The 19307-nt window shown below is 40.6% G+C and overlaps 1 protein-coding gene across 18 annotated transcripts in view; it reads right to left on the reverse strand.

The window, feature by feature from the left end:
• C2CD5 (C2 calcium dependent domain containing 5) overlaps nucleotides 1–19307 on the reverse strand; it is a 134842-nt gene that overhangs the window by 111412 nt on the left and 4123 nt on the right. For 17 of the 18 annotated variants that reach the window (XM_073318152.1, XM_073318105.1, XM_073318106.1 and 14 more), the window contains 4 exons: nucleotides 9295–9381; nucleotides 7303–7474; nucleotides 4218–4313; nucleotides 2745–2900 (listed from right to left, as the gene is read on the reverse strand). In XM_073318152.1, coding sequence (XP_073174253.1) covers nucleotides 2745–2900; nucleotides 4218–4313; nucleotides 7303–7474; nucleotides 9295–9381 — 511 coding nt within the window. Of the gene's footprint in view, nucleotides 1–766; nucleotides 2468–2744; nucleotides 2901–4217; nucleotides 4314–7302; nucleotides 7475–9294; nucleotides 9382–19307 lie in introns of those variants that run through there. The other variant, XM_073318248.1, reaches the window with a different exon arrangement.

Genomic DNA, 19307 nt, shown 5'->3' on the forward strand with positions numbered 1-19307 from the left:
AGTTCATCACACATTTAATGCTTCAGAAAATGTACAAAAAACGTGTCTTTTATAAAACAACAAGCTACCTGCTATACAGTTAATAACATCTGATACTGATGGCACTACGGAACATTATGCATTACAGAATGCTACTATTATGGGCTGTTTTACACCACAGCCATGGCAAAGACCACCACTAAGCAAACAGTTTCGTCCTATGCTTTCACACCTCATTAGCGACATTTGAGAAGGACTTTCACTTGGTTGGGCAATCCAAAATGACCTTTGAAATTCCAACAATGTTAATAGTTGTTTTATGACGTAAATGGTCATCCCAGAGGAAATGAATTGAAATCATCAAACCAGCTCTAATCAGAAACTGGACATGAGCCATATCCTAACAGGTGAAAGACTGATTTATTCGCATATTCACTCACAACGTAGTTTAAATTTTAAAAAAGCAAATAGGACACATATGCAATTACAATTTGACCAACACTGACTAGATCCCCACTAAGTGCCTTTTCTATTCTAATGCTGCACACACTGCCTCTTTATATGTATCAATCACATCTACAAAAAACACTGCGCAGACATATATTAGTCTTATCACAATATTATTTTTCTGATAGCTCAAAATGTGCTGTGCCCCTCACAAAACAAGTGAAGACATCACCCCTGTCCTGAAGAGAGTAAAATCTAAATTTAACATGACATAATAAGTGGCAAACAGAAAAATGAGGAGGCAAGACAAGGGTGACAGTAATTTAAAACAGCTATTTACCTAATAATAACAACCGTGGTTCTTAGAGATGTTGTTGTCTGTGATATCCCAGGTTGGAGAAGGCTCTCTCACTGGTGGGTAGGTGTGCAGAAACCCAGTCAGAAGTTCAAAACCGTGGTGTTGGGGGAAAAATGCTGAGCATGACTGTACAAGAGGGTGGTATGCCAAGACTTTTGCAAGGTGAACTTTGATGGTACCAAATGAGAGTCCAGAGTTTATTAAATGCAGAATATAATCCAAGATTTTTGGTGGTTAGGTCTTCAATAGGTGCCCCAACTGCCATCTCATCCATCTGTTATTTTTTTTTGTAGAAGCGAGGTGGTGAAGGACATTCTTAGGGTCTAGCCACTTGTTCAGTGCTGATAAGATGAGAGCTGGGACCACAACTCGCATGCTCATTTGACGTCTTGCAGGGTGAGATACTGACTTCAGCCAGCCTTGTAAGGAATGTCGGTTAAGTCTGACTAGTGGGATCATGTACAAGCAAGTTGATGTGTGGCCCAGAAGTCTGAGGCAATTTCTTACTGTAGTTGGATTTGATTTGATTATGGTGATCATCATCATCTAAAGGAGAGAGAAATCTATCCTTGGGAAAATATGCCTTCCATGAGTTGGCAGCAATTACAGCCTGTATAAAGTCTAAAATCTTTATTTTTCTTGTCTTCTATCCAAACTAAAAATCTCAGTCTGTCTCTCTGATATCTCCTCATAGATGTCTAATCAGCAGCTCAAGCTCAACATAACTGAAACAAAGCTCTTCATCTTCTGCCCCAAACCCTCCCCCCATCTACTTTTTCAACCACCATGGATATCATCACTTTGCCTGTCACTCACATCCATAACCTGGAAGTAGATGCCAAAGGGACTTGAATGACAGGAATGAGGACATCTCCTGGATTTCCCAAAAGGAGATCTCCAATGTTTCCAATGGTCCCAAAGTGGTATATTGGTAAAATTGGCTGACGTTGGATTGACCCGGCTATTGCCATGTTGGAGATGGATGCGCTGGAACTTTAAAATGACTCTGATCAGCAGAGATATCCTGTGTGATGTGAGGGGAAAAAGCTCCTTACCGGATGGAGGAGAAAGGGCATGTCCCAGTAACAGAGATGAAGAATGGACATCATTGAGAGGCAGTGCCAACCTTTGAGGTCAGAAATATGCACAAGTGCCAAGCGTGGAGAAGTTGGTGCTGACAGCGGTGCCAGGGATGTGGTTAACTTCTCCAACCTAGAATCAGGAAGTACGCTAGGGATTCCATTGATAGTACCAATGTCAATGTTGTTACCAACATTTGCTGGTTATTGGCATTTTCAGGCATGGGTGTTGAATTTGGCCTATATATCCTGCTTCGGTACCAAACCAGAAAACTAGCAGGCATCACTTTCCCCTGTTTGGTGAGCGGGCTTAGTACTTTGTTCTCCTTATGGGAAGAAAGGAATCATAAGCCATGATTTTTCCACAATGGTCAAACCCCCCTTGCCAGGAGAAGAAGGTACCAAACTTTGGCGCCATGGTGGTAGCCAATACCAAGATGGTCTTCGATGCTGGGTCTTTGTCTGATAGTGTCAAGGATCTTCTGTCAATAACGACCTTGGGAGGTGCGTGCCAGTTGATAGGGCACAGGCTGACACAGGCTCAGCAGAGTCAGATCTTCTAGGAATAGGATCCTCTCTCTTTGGGTCTTCAGTTCCCCTCATGGATTGTTCAAGGAGGTATAGCTTTGAACAGGTGTTCCTGGGACTTCCTTTTCCTCACTGAGAATGACCAACAAACTGAGCAATAGTCTGGCACATGGCTCCCACCAATGCAGAACTGAGAGTGGGCATGGCCATCGGTGACTGTCCCTGATAGAAGTAAATACATTACAACTAAAATAAAAATTAAATATACACATCCTCTCCCTTAATAATTAATAACTATAGACTTTAAAAAATAGCAGCAAATCAATATTATGGTTGAACTTATTTATTAATACCTGACATTAGTGAAATAAGTCTTTGTCTAGCCTCATTTGATGCCCTTGGTGTACGGATTCGGTCTATCCATTGGTATTCAGGGTCTTCATTAACGACCAGCTCTTCCACAAATCCATGAATTACTACAGCTCTATAACACTTTGGAATAGATGTGGCTGTTGAAAAGATACATAAATATGTAATATACAAGTCTAGAAACGAAGTATTTAAAGAGTATTTAAAAAGTTCTTAAAAAAAAAATGCCTAGATAGACATCTGAGTGATTCTCTTCACAACAGATTTTAGGGCATACTAAACAGTTTTACTAAGAATCTTACTGGTGCCTGCTGGAATTACTGCCTGAAGTTGTACCCTTGTTTCAACATATACATTCATAAAGCTCTTTCACTAGTACAGATTTTAAAATAAAATATGCACACAAAGTAACATTACATGCACATATTCACAAACAGGCTTTGCTGCGAATGTAAAGTAACCAGAAAAAAATATCAGATGAATAAATGAATTTGAGATACTTTAAAGCAGTTGCTTAAAAAAAGAAATGGTCTGCTGCAGATGTTCTTATATAACCAAACAATAATGCAATTCAGAATTCAAATTGGACCTTTTGTTTTGCTACTGGCTTTAGTGTGATCTGGACTGGGCCTTGAAGGAGAGTTGAGGAATGGAGAAAGGGAACAGAAACTAGAAGAAATAGAAAAGCAGCCTTGAAAAGAATGACACACACCTGTAGCTGCTCAAAACTCTATTTTTCATTAGTTCTAGTATACCACATAGACTTGTACCAAGGACTATCTGGGCCTTAAAATGCGTCTTGGGATTTCACAGGACTATTAGGCCCCAAATCAGTAAAACACTTAAGGCCTGTGCTCAGCTCACATTGGCTTAAGCTTTGCTGAACTGGGGCTTTATACAATAAATCAAATAAGGGCTCTCATCCAAAGATCATTGCAGATAATGAGTCTTCCACGCTCTCTTGATTTCAGCAGGATTTGGATCAAGCCATAAATCAGTTTGTTCATACATAAATGACCTGGAACTGGGCTAGTCAAAATCTGCTATAGTTCATTCTATCAGAAAAGAAACATTTTAACAATTATGAAGATAAGAGGATGATGAAAACTACATCTTTTCACTGCTTCACTGCAAATACAGCATGATTCTTGTCACTACTGTGAATAAACACTTTATTGAAGAAAAACAACATCTTTTTCTGAGTGATGGAAGGAAAACAATGCACTTTGCATTTCCTCTCCTCAAGAAATGTTACCTCCAAAGAAGATACAAATAACAGAGCACAAGACTCAATTAACAACGATTAATCCATACTATTATCTAGAAGAGACACTTATTTTAATTTGGGAATCTTTAATTTCTCAGCTGTCCAATATTTTATATTAATAAATTAAAAAATAACTAAAAAAACCATTGCCACACAAGAGAACAATATACTGATTTATTTATTTACTCACTGCAAAAAAACTTGACTCCGCAGGATGACTGCCTAAAACGGTTTAAATCATTGAAGAGGTCTACTTTCACTACCACATTGATCTCCCCACGGATACCTGTCCATAAAAAAGGTGTGGTCGGTGAAATTTATATCAGAAAGAAGATACAGAAAGAATTAAATCTTCTCAACTATTTAATTATTTTTACATTTTAATTATTAGTGTTAAAGCTAGGTATACTCCATAACGAATAATATCAATATATTTTTTCTTCAAAGAACTTGAAGCTAAATATTTCTGTTACAATATTTTCAGACCCCATATTAGAATTTTCCTCTCAAAAAAGGTCTCAAGACCATAACAGAATTACTCTCCGCAGTCCATTCTCGTTAAGGTATCCAGTATTCATTTCAGATTTATAATACCAACTCACAATGGTGTACTGAAAATTAGTTAATGTTTTTGCAACACTTGAACAAGAGAAGAACTTCATAACCAAGAGGTATTATTTGGGCAATTCGTTTTTCAAACAAAGCTTAATTTTTTAGCCATAATTTAAATTTTTTAATAAAGCTACATTTCTTCAGTGTACAACCATCAGCTTTGATTTCTTTTCTCTTCGTACCTACAGTGCCTACTCCACCATCTTCAGCTGTTCCTCATTCTTATTACTTTTTCTTGACTAACAAAATAATTTTGTGCAATATCACTTCACATCACTATAGCTGTTCATGTGCTGAAGACATCACAGTACAAAAAAAGTGAATAAAAACACTAGATGTAAATGACGGAATGGGACCTTCTTGATATCGGGCGTCCTGACCCAATTCTCTCAGAAGTCACTATGTCTACACTGGTACAGACAGAATGCCCAATTCAGTACAATAGCATCTTCATATATTTTTCTTCACATATTCACAATGACCACAAATCCAGAGATCAATTTGAACTCCATTAAATTTTCACTGTTATAATCTAACTCAGCCTTTGGTTTATTTTCCAAAGTAAAGTCAGTGATATACTGCATATTAGACTTTTACATCAGTAATCTCCAAAACTAGTTCTTTTCATGTAACAAATGTTTGGAGGAGAACAATAATTAGCTGTAAATTGACAATCATGTAAAACTTTTTAATGTAGTAAAAAAAAAACTCTACCGTCTATGCTTACATTCTGTTCCTAGAGTGGAATCCTGAAATCAATGGCAAAATTCCTATTAACTTCAATTTCATCCCAATTCTAAAATATTTTGAACAGATACATGTAGGACTAGAAAGACACTTTTTCTAGGGAAAAGGGAATTTCATCCTGTACTTTCTGTTGAAAATTTGTCACTTCCTCTCCCTTCATCCCAAATAAAGCTTGTCCAAACATACCAGAAGGAACACACAACAGATAGCCTTCTTAAAAATACATGTTTTCAGCAACAGCATGGTAATTGCAAAGGTACTGGTTTTGAGTTTTTTTGTTTGTTTATTTAAAAGATTTAACTACCTTGGTTTGAAAGCATTTAAAGCATTGTCTGTCAATTTTTTCACTTTTCTGAAATTTCATGAAGGACATTCTGCCAGATGCTATCCTCCAATAATAAATTCCTGTGACATAATTTGAGATCTCTCAACTGTACTGTATAATTGTTATTGCAATAAAAAAAAGAAAAGTATCCTACAATGTACCATATATACTCGCTCATAAACCAAATATTTTTGGTAAAAAATGACGTATCAAAGAGCAGGGGTCAGCTTATAAACGGGTCTACACCAAAATTTGATGATTTTAAACTCTATGAAATCATTGAATTGAATATTAATACACTGTCATTTTGTTTACCTGGACCATCTGCAGGCATGGAGCTCCTCATTCCCTGTGGCTGCGGTTTGCCATTCCCAGCCAATGGGCAGAGACGGCTCTAGGTTTTCTGCCACGCCAAGCAAAGATTTTGGCTGCCCCCCCCCCTTTTTTTCGCATTCCCCCAGCCCCGCCCCATTCCAACCCCTTCCCCGGCTGGCCTCCTCCCCCGGGTGCGCTGCACTTCCCCTCCTACAACTGTTTCACGCGGCAAGCCTGGGAGGGAGTGGGGAGAAGCGGAGTGCTCAGGGAAACAGATGGAGTGGAGGTGAGCTAGCACAGGGAGGGCCGCAGGAAATAACCCTGGGGGGGGCCCAGAAGAACCACTCCCCACCCCAACTCACCTCCATTCCACCGCCACCTCCTCCCGCGAGCGTGCCGCCGCTCTGCTTCTCCCCCCTACCTCCCAGGCTCGCCACGTGAAACAGCTGTTTCGCAGCAAGCCTCGGAGGGATGGAGGGAAGGAGGTGGGGAGAAGGGAAGCAGTGGCGGCACACTCAAGGGAGCAGGCAGAGGTGAAGCGGAGGTGAGCTAGGGCGGGGGGGCAAAGCGGGGAGTTGCCATTGGGTGCAGAGCACCCACGAAGTCAGTGCCTATAATGGCCGGTGCCGGCATGCCACCCCTGGAAATGTGCTGCCCCAAGCACGTGCTTGCTTTGCTGGTGCCTAGAGCCGGCCCTGCCAATGGGAGCTGCGGGAAGTGGTGCTACTCCTCGCAGCTCCCATTGGCTGGGAACTGCAAACCACGGCCACTGGGAGCTGAGGGGCTCCGTGCCTGCGAACGCTCCAGGTGAACAAAACGTCCCAACCTGCCAGCGGCTTACCCTGATGGGCCAGGAGCTGAAGTTTGCCAACCCCTGAAATATAGGGTCGGCTTACAAAAGGGTCATACAGTTTTAACCATTTTTACTTATCCATCTTGGGGGGAGGAGGGGGGTCGGCTTATAAACAAACAGGCTTTTATATATATATATATATATATATATATATATATATATATATATATATACACATGGTATATATGATATACTGAGTATATACGGTAATTTTTCATTGGTTTTAAACAACATATTTACTTACCAGACTGTAAAGACTTAACAGGAGCTGTGTTTCAAATTATGTCAAAAGGAGCAGCACTTCAGGCAGCAATGCTAGGGTATTACAAACTTGCTGAAGACATCCTTAAAAAGAATATATTCCACCTTTCAAAGAAACTATGTCTAAAACAATTTTCTTTTTAAAAAGTCAGTAAGGCTTACCATGTATGGTATCATAAATTGGAAACCATCCTGAGATCACTGTAGCTGCCTCACTATAGAGCAAAGGATCAATATCAATGTACACTTTGCCAATGGCGTCATTAGCACTGTAGGTGTCATGATCTAGAACTGTGATCTGCAGGGGCTCATCTTGGAGGTCTTCATCATCTACCTAGAAACACATGTTAACATAAAACTTCAGTATATAATCAATACAAGGAAACTCTGCAGGAAAACAAAAGAATGAGAGTTTAGTTATATACAATAATATGTTTACACATAAAATTTGTAACTATTGTGACTTGTATACAAACAATACACTCATGGATTCTTCTCTCCCCAAAGTGACCATATTACTAAAGGACATCAGAGCCACAGGAAGGCAAGGCATGAATCACACACACTTTTAAAACTACCATTTAATCGTTTTTTATTCATGGTCTCCACACACACTCCCTTTACTCCAAAAAATTATTTTTGACAGGAAGCATCAAAAACATAAATAAGAACTCTCATCCCTTCAACTACAACAGCTGTACTACACACCATGATAAAGATAAACACGTGTACTGATGTTCTGATTTTACCAAGCATTTTTGAACTGGTTAGTGGTAAATAAATAAAGGCTTTCTATGCATCCTACAGAAAAACTCAGTAAGCTGGACATAAAACTTTACTAATGTCTAAAGTAGTTATTGTTATTCGTCTATTTGAAATGTGGAATCCTGCTATAATTTTTTCAATGCTGTTCTTTTGCATTTCTCTCCCGAATACACTTTCCCGTGCAAAAAGACAGAATTTAGAAACTTCTGCTATACAGAAAAAGTTTTCATTCCACTAAGCTTAGCCAATTGTTTCACACACCCTCAAAGAGGCAAATCCCCAAAATCAAAGTATAAAAGTGAAAGCTGAATTAAAGAATGTTTCCACTTCACATTACTACATCTTAGCAATCACCATGGAAAGCACTATTTGATCCCACTAATTTATATTTGTCTTAAATATTTATAACATTACCAACTACTCTCTCACTATATGCAAGTACAATACAGAGGCATTTATGTCGTGTTCTCTTCGAATGACATTCCCCAACACTACTTAACACGTAAGTATGTAACAGGGTAAGCCACCCATTTTTTAAACAGTTAAATAGCATTGGCTATGCCAGTCAAGTGTAATCATATTTTCTCCTTTTATTTTGGCATTACTGAAATAACAAGAATGCAACACAAGTGATTTATTCAGAGCAGAACGTCAAAAGCCAACTATGATGCTGCTGTATTCAGCTTCAAGTAAACTGGTACAGTTCTGCGAGCTGATGAAGACTTACTGAAAAGCACTGAGTGCTCATAGCAACTTTTGAAGATAATGAGAGTTGACGGTGCTTGATAAATAGTAGGGGAAATATAGTGCTTTTTGCAATCAGGCCCCAACATTACGTTTTATAATTTTGTAACTTTTTAAAATGTGATGCCTGATAAAGAAATAATACAGAAGACAGAAAATTGCCTGCTTCTTTCACGATATATAACATTAGTAAATCTAACATATTCCAAAAGCAAACTCACTTTTCATATTCAAATTAAAATCTTCCTGTTTCTTGCATTTTTATTAACTATGTGGGTACTTGAAAGAAGCCTATTTAATTAGCATCTTACAATTTGTTTTCCTATTTCAGCTTCACCCATTTCTAGAACTACCGTATCAACTGCATAATGCTTGGTTCAACTGGTAAAAACCCATGTAGCCAATCCTGCAAACCTGTATTTACACAACAACTCTCAATGAAGTCAGTGGGATAGTTCCTGCAAGTGATACTACCTTTCGAAGTGTTTGCAGGAGAGGTTTCTATATTACCAACTATTTTTACAATACCTTGACTCCCAAATGCACACATTTTATTTTGAGACCAGAATTATTTGACTAAAACTTTCTAAATCAAATATCCATACAAATATATATACACAGATGACATTTTATAAAAATACTTACCTCAAATTTAAACCATTCTGAGTTCCACTGAGGATTGAGGGATTTGGGGTACACATCTGTCTTAAATGTGGTATTTCCAAATTTTACCTAAAAATACAAGCAAACATTCAATGACAAATAAAATAATATAATTTATTAGTACTTAGTCATTTATTTCCAAGTATACTGCTAGTTAGCTACTGTCACAGATCCACAGGATCAAGCTATATCCCAGCTTTTAAACAGTCTCTTGGAGGAATCCCTTTAGTGTGTCAGAGCCCCAAGGCACCTCACTCTTTCTTCACAGTAGGCTATGCAGCCTCACTGCCTCTGATACTGAGCCTTTGGGCTCCTGCGCTACTGCTTCACAGCATGAGCTCTTCCAGATAGTCCAGTTTAGACAGACTCCTGGTTAAAAACCTGAATGCTCTTCAAGGACTAATGCACCTCTGGAAGTATTCACAATGGCACCACACAGCATTTCTAAAAACAGAGGAGGCTTTGTTACTCAACTGGAACACAACACTGGAAGTCCTTATGTTAGCACAGAGAAACAAAGGTTAAAAACATGGTGCATCTTCCCAAGCCAGAGCCATCCACCAGCCAAACTGTAGAGCAGGGGTGGCCAAACCGTGGCTCGCAAGCCACATGCAGCTCTTTTACTATTAAAGTGCAGCTTGCGGAGCTCCCCCTGTAACCCTCCCCCCATTCTCCATCTACCAGACTGGCGGGGGAAACTCAGGATCTCTGCCTTGCAGTGGGGTGGTGGGGTAGCGGCTTCTGCCCAGTGGGGAGGGGGTTCTCGGGGGTTCTGCCCAGCGGGGTGCACCTGCCAGGGTTCGAGGCTTCAGCAGGTGTGGGGCTGAAACTCCGAGCCCTGGAAGGTGTGCCCCAGCTCTCAAACTTCTGAAGATTACCACATGTTGCTCGAAGGGTCAGTAAATTTGGCCACCCCTGCTGTAGAGGATTCCGTCTTAGGCTCTTTTTCTCTCTGACTCTGTAGTTAGTCTCAGGTGACACCAGCCAGGTTCTCCCAGAAGCCAGCCCTTTACCCCCTGCCAAATTCTTTGCTCCTGAGTTGGGGTCTCTGCTCAGCGGAGGGAACCTCTTCCATCCTCTAGGTCATTGGTTGGTAGCTGTGAATGTACTGGTCACTGGAGCTTTCCATTGTCTCTTCTGAATTTTGCATTGATAAGGATCACTTTCAGCAGGTCTCAGCCAATTCCTTAAATCAGTGGTTCTCAACCAGAGTACGTGTGCCCCTGGGGGTATGCAGGAGTCTTCTGGGGGGGTATATTAACTCATCTACATATTTGCCTACTTTTACAACAGGCTACATAAAAAGCACTAGCGAAGTCAGCACAAACTAAAATTTCATATGACTTGTTTATACTGCTCTATATACTATACACTGAACTGTAAGTATAATATTTATATAAAAAGAAAAGGAGTACTTGTGACACCTTAGAGACTAACAAATTTATTTGAGTATAAGCTTTCGTGAGCTACAGCTCACTTCATTGGACTACTGAATGCATCCGATGAAGTGAGCTGTAGCTCACGAAAGCTTATACTCAAATAAATTGGTTAGTCTCTAAGGTGCCACAAGTACTCCTTTTCTTTTTGCGAATACAGACTAACACGGCTGCTACTCTGAAATTTGTCAATATTTATATAGCAATTGATTTTATAATTATATGGTTAAAATTAGAAAGTAAGCAATTTTTCATTAATAGTGTGCTGTGACACTTGAATTTTTATGTCTGATTTTGTAAGCAAGTAGTTTTCAAGTGAGGTGAAACTTGGGGGTACACAAGGCCAATCAGACTCCTGAAAGTGGTACAGTCATCTTGAAAGATTGAGAACCACTGCCTTAAATGACTCCTTCACTGTGGCCCAGAGAGCAAGGCAACACCTACACCTCATTTCCTGTGCTGCCCCACAGCAGAATTAACCCTTCTCCCCACCTCCTCTCCTCCCCCCCACCCCCCTCCGATAGGAATGCAAAGTAAAGAGGGAACTGGGGTACACATAGGTGTCAAAAAAGATTATGAAAAATCCCCACTTCATCACATCTATATTAAATCTAAGCAAAGTGTATGCAATTTGTTTCAGATATATACTTCAGAATCACAGAATCTTTTTCCAGCTTCATGATTCAATTAACATGGATCACTAAGTGACTTGTTTACTTACTCCAATGGTCACACTTCTAATAAATTTCTCTCTGTCTCTACTATAACAGCTGATGTTTCTTTTCTCCTCTCCCACTCTATGTGTTCTCTTCATGATCACTTTATAATTCAATTTAAGCTACCACTCAAACCAGACAGCTGGTCCCTTGAAAGAAATCAGACTCAGAATTCATGTTCCAGTCCATGTGCACCCTATTTTGGTGTAATGAGGGCAGGGCTTCCCCAGGGAGAGATAAATGAGAGACAGAGCCAAGGTAACAGAGAGTTCAGAATCCAGATAATAAAGATATCAGAAGAACAGAGCTTCAAGAAAGAAATGCCCCAGACAGAGGAAGCAGTAAGAGTTCCCTAGTGAGCAGTGGAGCCAGATAAGGCTAGTGAAAGCAGAAGGCAATTAGAGGATCATCTACAAATTCCCCCAAACCACAGAGCCAAGGCTCGAGAGGGCTGAAGGCTATGAGGAACAGAGGGAGATGCCTGCTGACTCTCTGAGCCCGAGAACTGAAGTTGGAGGGGCAGAGAGGACTGAAGTCTGGGGAATGATGGAACTAGGTCCATGGTTTTTAGCTCAAAGCACGTTTGTGTCAACACATCAGCACAGTGCCAGCTGGCTGTATACCTCACAGGGCCTTCACCATCATGGCGGAGGCCACCTTACCCGCCACCTGTGGACTACGCAGGGCCACATGCTGCCACGAGCTGCACAAGCAGCCTGGCCCCAGAGGTGGTGGTGGCGGCTGCTGCTGCGCTGCCTCCTTCCCTCCACTTAGGATTGCCACCTTTTCCACAGATCAAAAACCCAGACATCAGCGCTTGTCAAATGGCATCTGGACACACAAGACGAAACCTGACTGTCCGGGTGAAAACTGGATGGGTGGCAACCCTTCACTGGCCATAACCAGGGTGGATAAAAATCAAAGATTTTTTTTAAATCAAAAAAATTGAATTTTTTTATTTAAATCAGACTTTTTTGATAAAATGTTTTTGAGGAAAAAACCTATCTAAAGATAGTTTTAATTAAGATACATTATAGCTCAAAGATATCTTAGGGATTATACATTCTAATTCTCTAGTATGAGACAATATATTCATGTAATGTTTAAGAAAAGTTTTATAAATGAGTTCCAAGAGTTCATGGATTAGGGACACAATTTTATGAGGTTCCAGGGGTTTCTGTATAGATTATTTAGGTTAATCTTTCTATCTACCCAATGGGGCTCAGTCTAGAACAGTGGTTCTCAAATTCGGGGCCAAACCTGCGGTCGCGGCAGATAAACAAAAAGGCCCAGCCCGCCAGGGGCTTTCCCTGAACAAGCGACGCCACTAGTTTGAGAACCACTGCTCTAAAAGATACCATCAGAGATACTTAGTTTTGCAGTTCTCAAAGTGTGGATTTGTGTCTCCAAAGTTAATATGCTTGTTAACAGCAAAAATGTTTTAAATAAATAAATACATACATACACAGATGTGAGAAATAACAGACCTTATCACAGAATCATAGAATATCAGGGTTGGAAGGGACCCCAGAAGGTCATCTAGTCCAACCCCCTGCTCAAAGCAGGACCAATTCCCAGTTAAATCATCCCAGCCAGGGCTTTGTCAAGCCTGACCTTAAAAACCTCTAAGGAAGGAGATTCTACCACCTCCCTAGGTAACGCATTCCAGTGTTTCACCACCCTCTTAGTGAAAAAGTTTTTCCTAATATCCAATCTAAACCTCCCCCACTGCAACTTGAGACCATTACTCCTCGTTCTGTCATCTGCTACCATTGAGAACAGTCTAGAGCCATCCTCTTTGGAACCCCCTTTCAGGTAGTTGAAAGCAGCTATCAAATCCCCCCTCATTCTTCTCTTCTGCAGGCTAAACAATCCCAGCTCCCTCAGCCTCTCCTCATAACTCATGTGTTCCAGTCCCCTAATCATTTTTGTTGCCCTTCACTGGACTCTCTCCAATTTATCCACATCCTTCTTGTAGTGTGGGGCCCAAAACTGGACACAGTACTCCAGATGAGGCCTCACCAATGTCGAATAGAGGGGAACGATCACGTCCCTCGATCTGCTCGCTATGCCCCTACTTATACATCCCAAAATGCCATTGGCCTTCTTGGCAACAAGGGCACACTGCTGACTCATATCCAGCTTCTCGTCCACTGTCACCCCTAGGTCCTTTTCCGCAGAACTGCTGCCTAGCCATTCGGTCCCTAGTCTGTAGCTGTGCATTGGGTTCTTCCATCCTAAGTGCAGGACCCTGCACTTATCCTTATTGAACCTCATCAGATTCCTTTTGGCCCAATCTTCCAATTGGTCTAGGTCCTTCTGTATCCTATCCCTCCCCTCCAGCGTATCTACCACTCCTCCCAGTTTAGTATCATCCGCAAATTTGCTGAGAGTGCAATCCACACCATCCTCCAGATCATTTATGAAGATATTGAATAAAACCGGCCCCAGGACCGACCCTTGGGGCACTCCACTTGATACCGGCTGCCAACTAGACATGGAGCCATTGATCACTACCCGTTGAGCCCGACAATCTAGCCAGCTTTCTACCCACCTTATAGTGCATTCATCCAGCCCATACTTCCTTAACTTGCTGACAAGAATACTGTGGGAGACCGTGTCAAAAGCTTTGCTAAAGTCAAGAAACAATACATCCACTGCTTTCCCTTCATCCACAGAACCAGTAATCTCATCATAAAAGGCGATTAGATTAGTCAGGCATGACCTTCCCTTGGTGAATCCATGCTGGCTGTTCCTGATCACTTTCCTCTCATGCAAGTGCTTCAGGATTGATTCTTTGAGGACCTGCTCCATGATTTTTCCAGGGACTGAGGTGAGGCTGACTGGCCTGTAGTTCCCAGGATCTTCCTTCTTCCCTTTTTTAAAGATTGGCACTACATTAGCCTTTTTCCAGTCATCCGGGACTTCCCCGGTTCGCCACGAGTTTTCAAAGATAATGGCCAGTGGCTCTGCAATCACAGCCGCCAATTCCTTCAGCACTCTCGGATGCAACTCGTCCGGCCCCATGGACTTGTGCACGTCCAGCTTTTCTAAATAGTCCCTAACCGCCTCTATCTCCACAGAGGGCTGGCCATCTCTTCCGCATTTTGTGATGCCCAGCGCAGCAGTCTGGGAGCTGACCTTGTTAGTGAAAACAGAGGCAAAAAAAGCATTGAGTACATTAGCTTTTTCCACATCCTCTGTCACTAGGTTGCCTCCCTCATTCAGTAAGGGGCCCACACATTCCTTGGCTTTCTTCTTGTTGCCAACATACCTGAAGAAACCCTTCTTGTTACTCTTGACATCTCTGGCTAGCTGCAGCTCCAGGTGCGATTTGGCCCTCCTGATAACATTCCTACATGCCCGAGCAATATTTTTATACTCTTCCCTGGTCATATGTCCAACCTTCCACTTCCTGTAAGCTTCTTTTTTATGTTTAAGATCCGCTAGGATTTCACCATTAAGCCAAGCTGGTCGCCTGCCATATTTACTATTCTTTCGACTCATCGGGATGGTTTGTCCCTGTAACCTCAACAGGGATTCCTTGAAATACAGCCAGCTCTCCTGGACTCCTTTCCCCTTCAAGTTAGTCCCCCAGGGGATCCTGGCCATCCGTTCCCTGAGGGAGTCGAAGTCTGCTTTCCTGAAGTCCAGGGTCCGTATCCTGCTGCTTACCTTTCTTCCCTGCGTCAGGATCCTGAACTCAACCAACTCATGGTCACTGCCTCCCAGATTCCCATCCACTTTTGCTTCCCCGACTAATTCTACCCGGTTTGTGAGCAGCAGGTCAAGAAAAGCGCCCCCCCTAGTTGGCTCCTCTAGCACTTGCGCCAGGAAATTGTCCCCTACGCTTTCCAAAAACTTCCTGGATTGTCTATGCACCGCTGTATTGCTCTCCCAGCAGATATCAGGAAAATTAAAGTCACCCATGAGAATCAGGGCATGCGATCTAGTAGCTTCCGTGAGCTGCCGGAAGAAAGCCTCATCCACCTCATCCCCCTGGTCCGGTGGTCTTAACCCTATTGTCCCTCTGCAAATTTGTGTACACAAGAGTCAATCCCTTACCTCTCTCTAAAAAGACAGGCATGTGTGCAAAATGCAAACAGTGCAACAAAGAAATGCAAGGCCTGATTGCCCGAATGAAACAACATCATGAGAAGTGTTCCTTCTCAGGAGGAAGCTGCATTGAAGATGATGAAAGGAATATGTCTGAACATACAGGATCTTCAGGTTAGTAAACTTTTTTATTTCATACTTCTTTCTTACAAACTTCCTGTCTTCCTTCTAAACTATTCTTGAATTCTCATGTTTGAGCAAAAAATACAATTATTACTCTATGGTAATATCATTTTAGATGCAGTTGTGATAAAAAAATAAATAGCTGAAATAGGCAGATCTTCCTTTTACAATTTCACCTTTAAAGCAGTACAGCGTGTCAGTGAATGCAATGAGTAATACTAAATGAGCAATATGGTAATAATAATTAAATAACTGCATTGATTTATTTTGTTTAGGAGAATCCATCCTCAGAATACAGGATTCTGAAGATTATCCACCTTCAAGATCACCATCATTTTCTATAGTTTCAGAGTTATCTGCCAATGATAGTGTTTCAGTCACATCATGTATGTCACATAGCCACAGTTTATTACCTGTAGCAAAAAGAAAAAAAAATCTCCATCATCCAGGAACAACTATAGATAAGTTTGTGATAAGAACCAGCAGATTACACTGGAAAAGAGACACTTGATGAAAAAAATGCCCCGTTTGTTTATGCAACAAACTCTCCTTTCCCTATGATTGAGAACCCACACTTAATTAACATGGTTCGGTCATTAAAAACAGGATACAGTCCACCCAACAGAGCAGATGTCACCGGCAAATTGCTGGATAAAGTGTATGAAAGAGAAATTGAGCTGTGAGCAAAAGGTCTAGAGGGTGAAATTGTTAACCTGAGTCTTGATGAATGGAGCAATGTTCACAAAGATCTTGTTGGATGTGCTTGTGTGACAACAGAAGAGGGGAATGTCTTCCCTACAGAAACAATTGATACATCAGGAAATGCACACACAGCAGAATACTTACAAGAAGTAGCAGTAAAAGCTACAACAGACTGTGAAAAAAAATTAAAATGGGTCTAGTACGCAGCCAGGTCACAGACAATGCTGCAAATGTATCGAGGATGAGAAAAAATTTAGAAGAGAGTCCCAAACTAACAACTTACGGTTGCAGTGCTCATTTGATGCACCTCCTAGCCAAAGACTTCAGTGTTCCAGAAATATAAGACTAATGTTGTTGAAATTGCAAAATACTTCCGTAACAACCACTTTGCAGCAGCTGCTCTGAAAAAAGTGGGAGCAACCAAGCTAACTCTCCCACAAGACATGCGATGGAACTCAGTAGTGGACTGTTTTGAGCACCGTATCAAGAACTGGCCTAATCTGATGACAGTTTGTGAACAAAATCATGAAAAAATAGATGGCCCTGACCCAGCCAATGTTCTCAACATTGGGCTTCAGAGAAATGTTGAACACATGCCGAGTACCCTGAAGCCTATTTCTGTAGCCCTGAACAAAATGCAGGGAAATAGCTCTTTTATTGCTGACCCTGTTGAAATTTGGAAGGAACTGAGTAAGATCTTAAAAAGAGAAATACGCAATGACAGAGTTAAATTACAAGCATTAAAAAAACGAATGGGGCAAGCACTATCTCCAGCTCATTTTCTTGCAAATATTCAATACTCGATACCAGGGTCAAATCTTAACTGCTAAAGAAGAGGAGTTGGCTAGGACATGGACATCCAGCATAATGCCAACTATAATAAACTTCAAAGCTAAGGGTGAACCATTCAAGAAATACATGTTTGCTGATGATGTTTTAAAGAAAGTCACACCAGTGAACTGGTGGAAGTCACTTAAGCACTTGGATTCAGAGATTGTTGAAGTGATAATCTCACTTTTAACAGCAGTAGCTTCTTCTGCTGTTGTAGGGAGAATATTTTCTTCCTTTGGACTAATTCATTCCAAATTGAGAAATCATTTGGGACCTGAAAAAGCAGGAAAGCTTGTTTTTCTTTTCTAGATTATAAACAAACAGGAAAATGAAGGTGAAGACGACTGAGTTAGCTGCAGAAGCCAATATTTTAAGTTTCTCATGTTGACCTGGCTGACATAGTCGATTTAATATTTGTTGTTTTTTTTTAAATATTTCATTTAACTCTTTGAGTTAAGAACAATTTTAACAAAAACAAACCTGATTTTAAAAAACTTGAATGTTTAATGAAATTCAAAAATTCTTATGCTTGTTTTGTTAAAATATTATGTTTGCTGTTGAAGAAAAAAATTAAGAATACATAACATTGTTGTTTTAGTTAAATAAAACAATTTAAATGTCTGTCTGGTGATGTTCTCTTCCTAATACAGCATGGCAAGAAAATCCTCCAAATATTAATGATTAACCTGTTGAATTGGAGATATTTATAAAGTCATTGGGAGGTGAACTATCTGCTTCAATTACCTTTGGTAAAAGAAATAACCAAACAATCATTCATTTTCTGATACAGCTGTAAAACTAATCTGAAAAGTTTTCAAAATAAATCACTTTAAAAACGTAGGTTCCATTGGTATAAGGTGCACACTATACATCTATCTCTATACATGAAGAATATGTATTAAGGTTGTAACAACCAACAAGAATGCACTTTTATGTAGAAATGCATGATTAAATCGAGTTTTCCTGACTAGTGATTTAAATCAAATCCACCCTGATGCTGACTGTAAATATACTGTCTCCATAGATCTATGCTCAAAAATAATTAGAAGTGATTACTCTGTAACTGTACTCCAGATATAATTGCAATCCAACACAAAAGTCACAGCAGTAAGAGACATTATAACTCTTTTTTCAGCGGGCATTCACCTGTCCATAATATTAATTATTCCAAAAAGCTGGGACAAAGGGCACTTATGGATACGTGGATGCAATATATTTGTAAAATACCTATCACTGGAATGTAAATTAATATTCTCCATCCTTCTATTGATTATTGGAGTTTCAGTTTACTAACACTGTGGTTTAAAGCTAGAGTGCCAATTTTTTTCAGGAGTTTATAATTCAGCTGTTTTAAGTCACACTGAACTGAAACTTGGAATATTATTTGTCATATTGGTTATTTTGTTATTCCAAACAGCTGTATTTAATTCTGTTAAGTATATTTTGTTATTTTTAAATAATATCTGCTCTTGTGATTTTAGTCACCATTTTTTCCACTGGCAACTGCCATATCTACCTCCCTGCTCATGGCTTCTTCCCATGAGTTCACTCTGACATTTCTTCCTAGATGCCCACCCACTCAAATTAAACATGACAAAGAAAAAATCCAACTCCCGCAAAGCCCTTACCCCACTCCTTTCTCCATTACAGCAGATAATTACGCCATCCTTGCTATATTGAAAAGCAACCACCTCAATGCCATCTTCAACTCCTTTCTCTCCTTCTTTTCAAGGCTATTCCTAATTCTTCATTTCTTCTTTTATGAATTCTCCAAATTCTATCTCTACTGCCAAAACCATCATTCAATGTTTTGGTAATCTCCTATTCCTTAGTTCAGACGTTCTCAAACTGCGGTCCGTGGACCACCACTGCTCTGTGAGCTCCATTCAGGTGGTCCATGGATAGCTCCCTCTAAGGTGCGCACCTGGGTGGCCACACACAAGAGAATGAAGGGCCAACCACATAATTAGTGGAGCCGCGCAGGCATGGCTCCACTAATTAGGTGCCTGGACCCTGGAGAAGACGCACATGTAAGGTGAGGTGGTGGCCTTGGAGGGATTAGGGGGTAGAT

This window comes from Lepidochelys kempii, chromosome 1 (assembly GCF_965140265.1).
Source record: "Lepidochelys kempii isolate rLepKem1 chromosome 1, rLepKem1.hap2, whole genome shotgun sequence".
Lineage (NCBI taxonomy): Eukaryota > Metazoa > Chordata > Testudines > Cheloniidae > Lepidochelys > Lepidochelys kempii.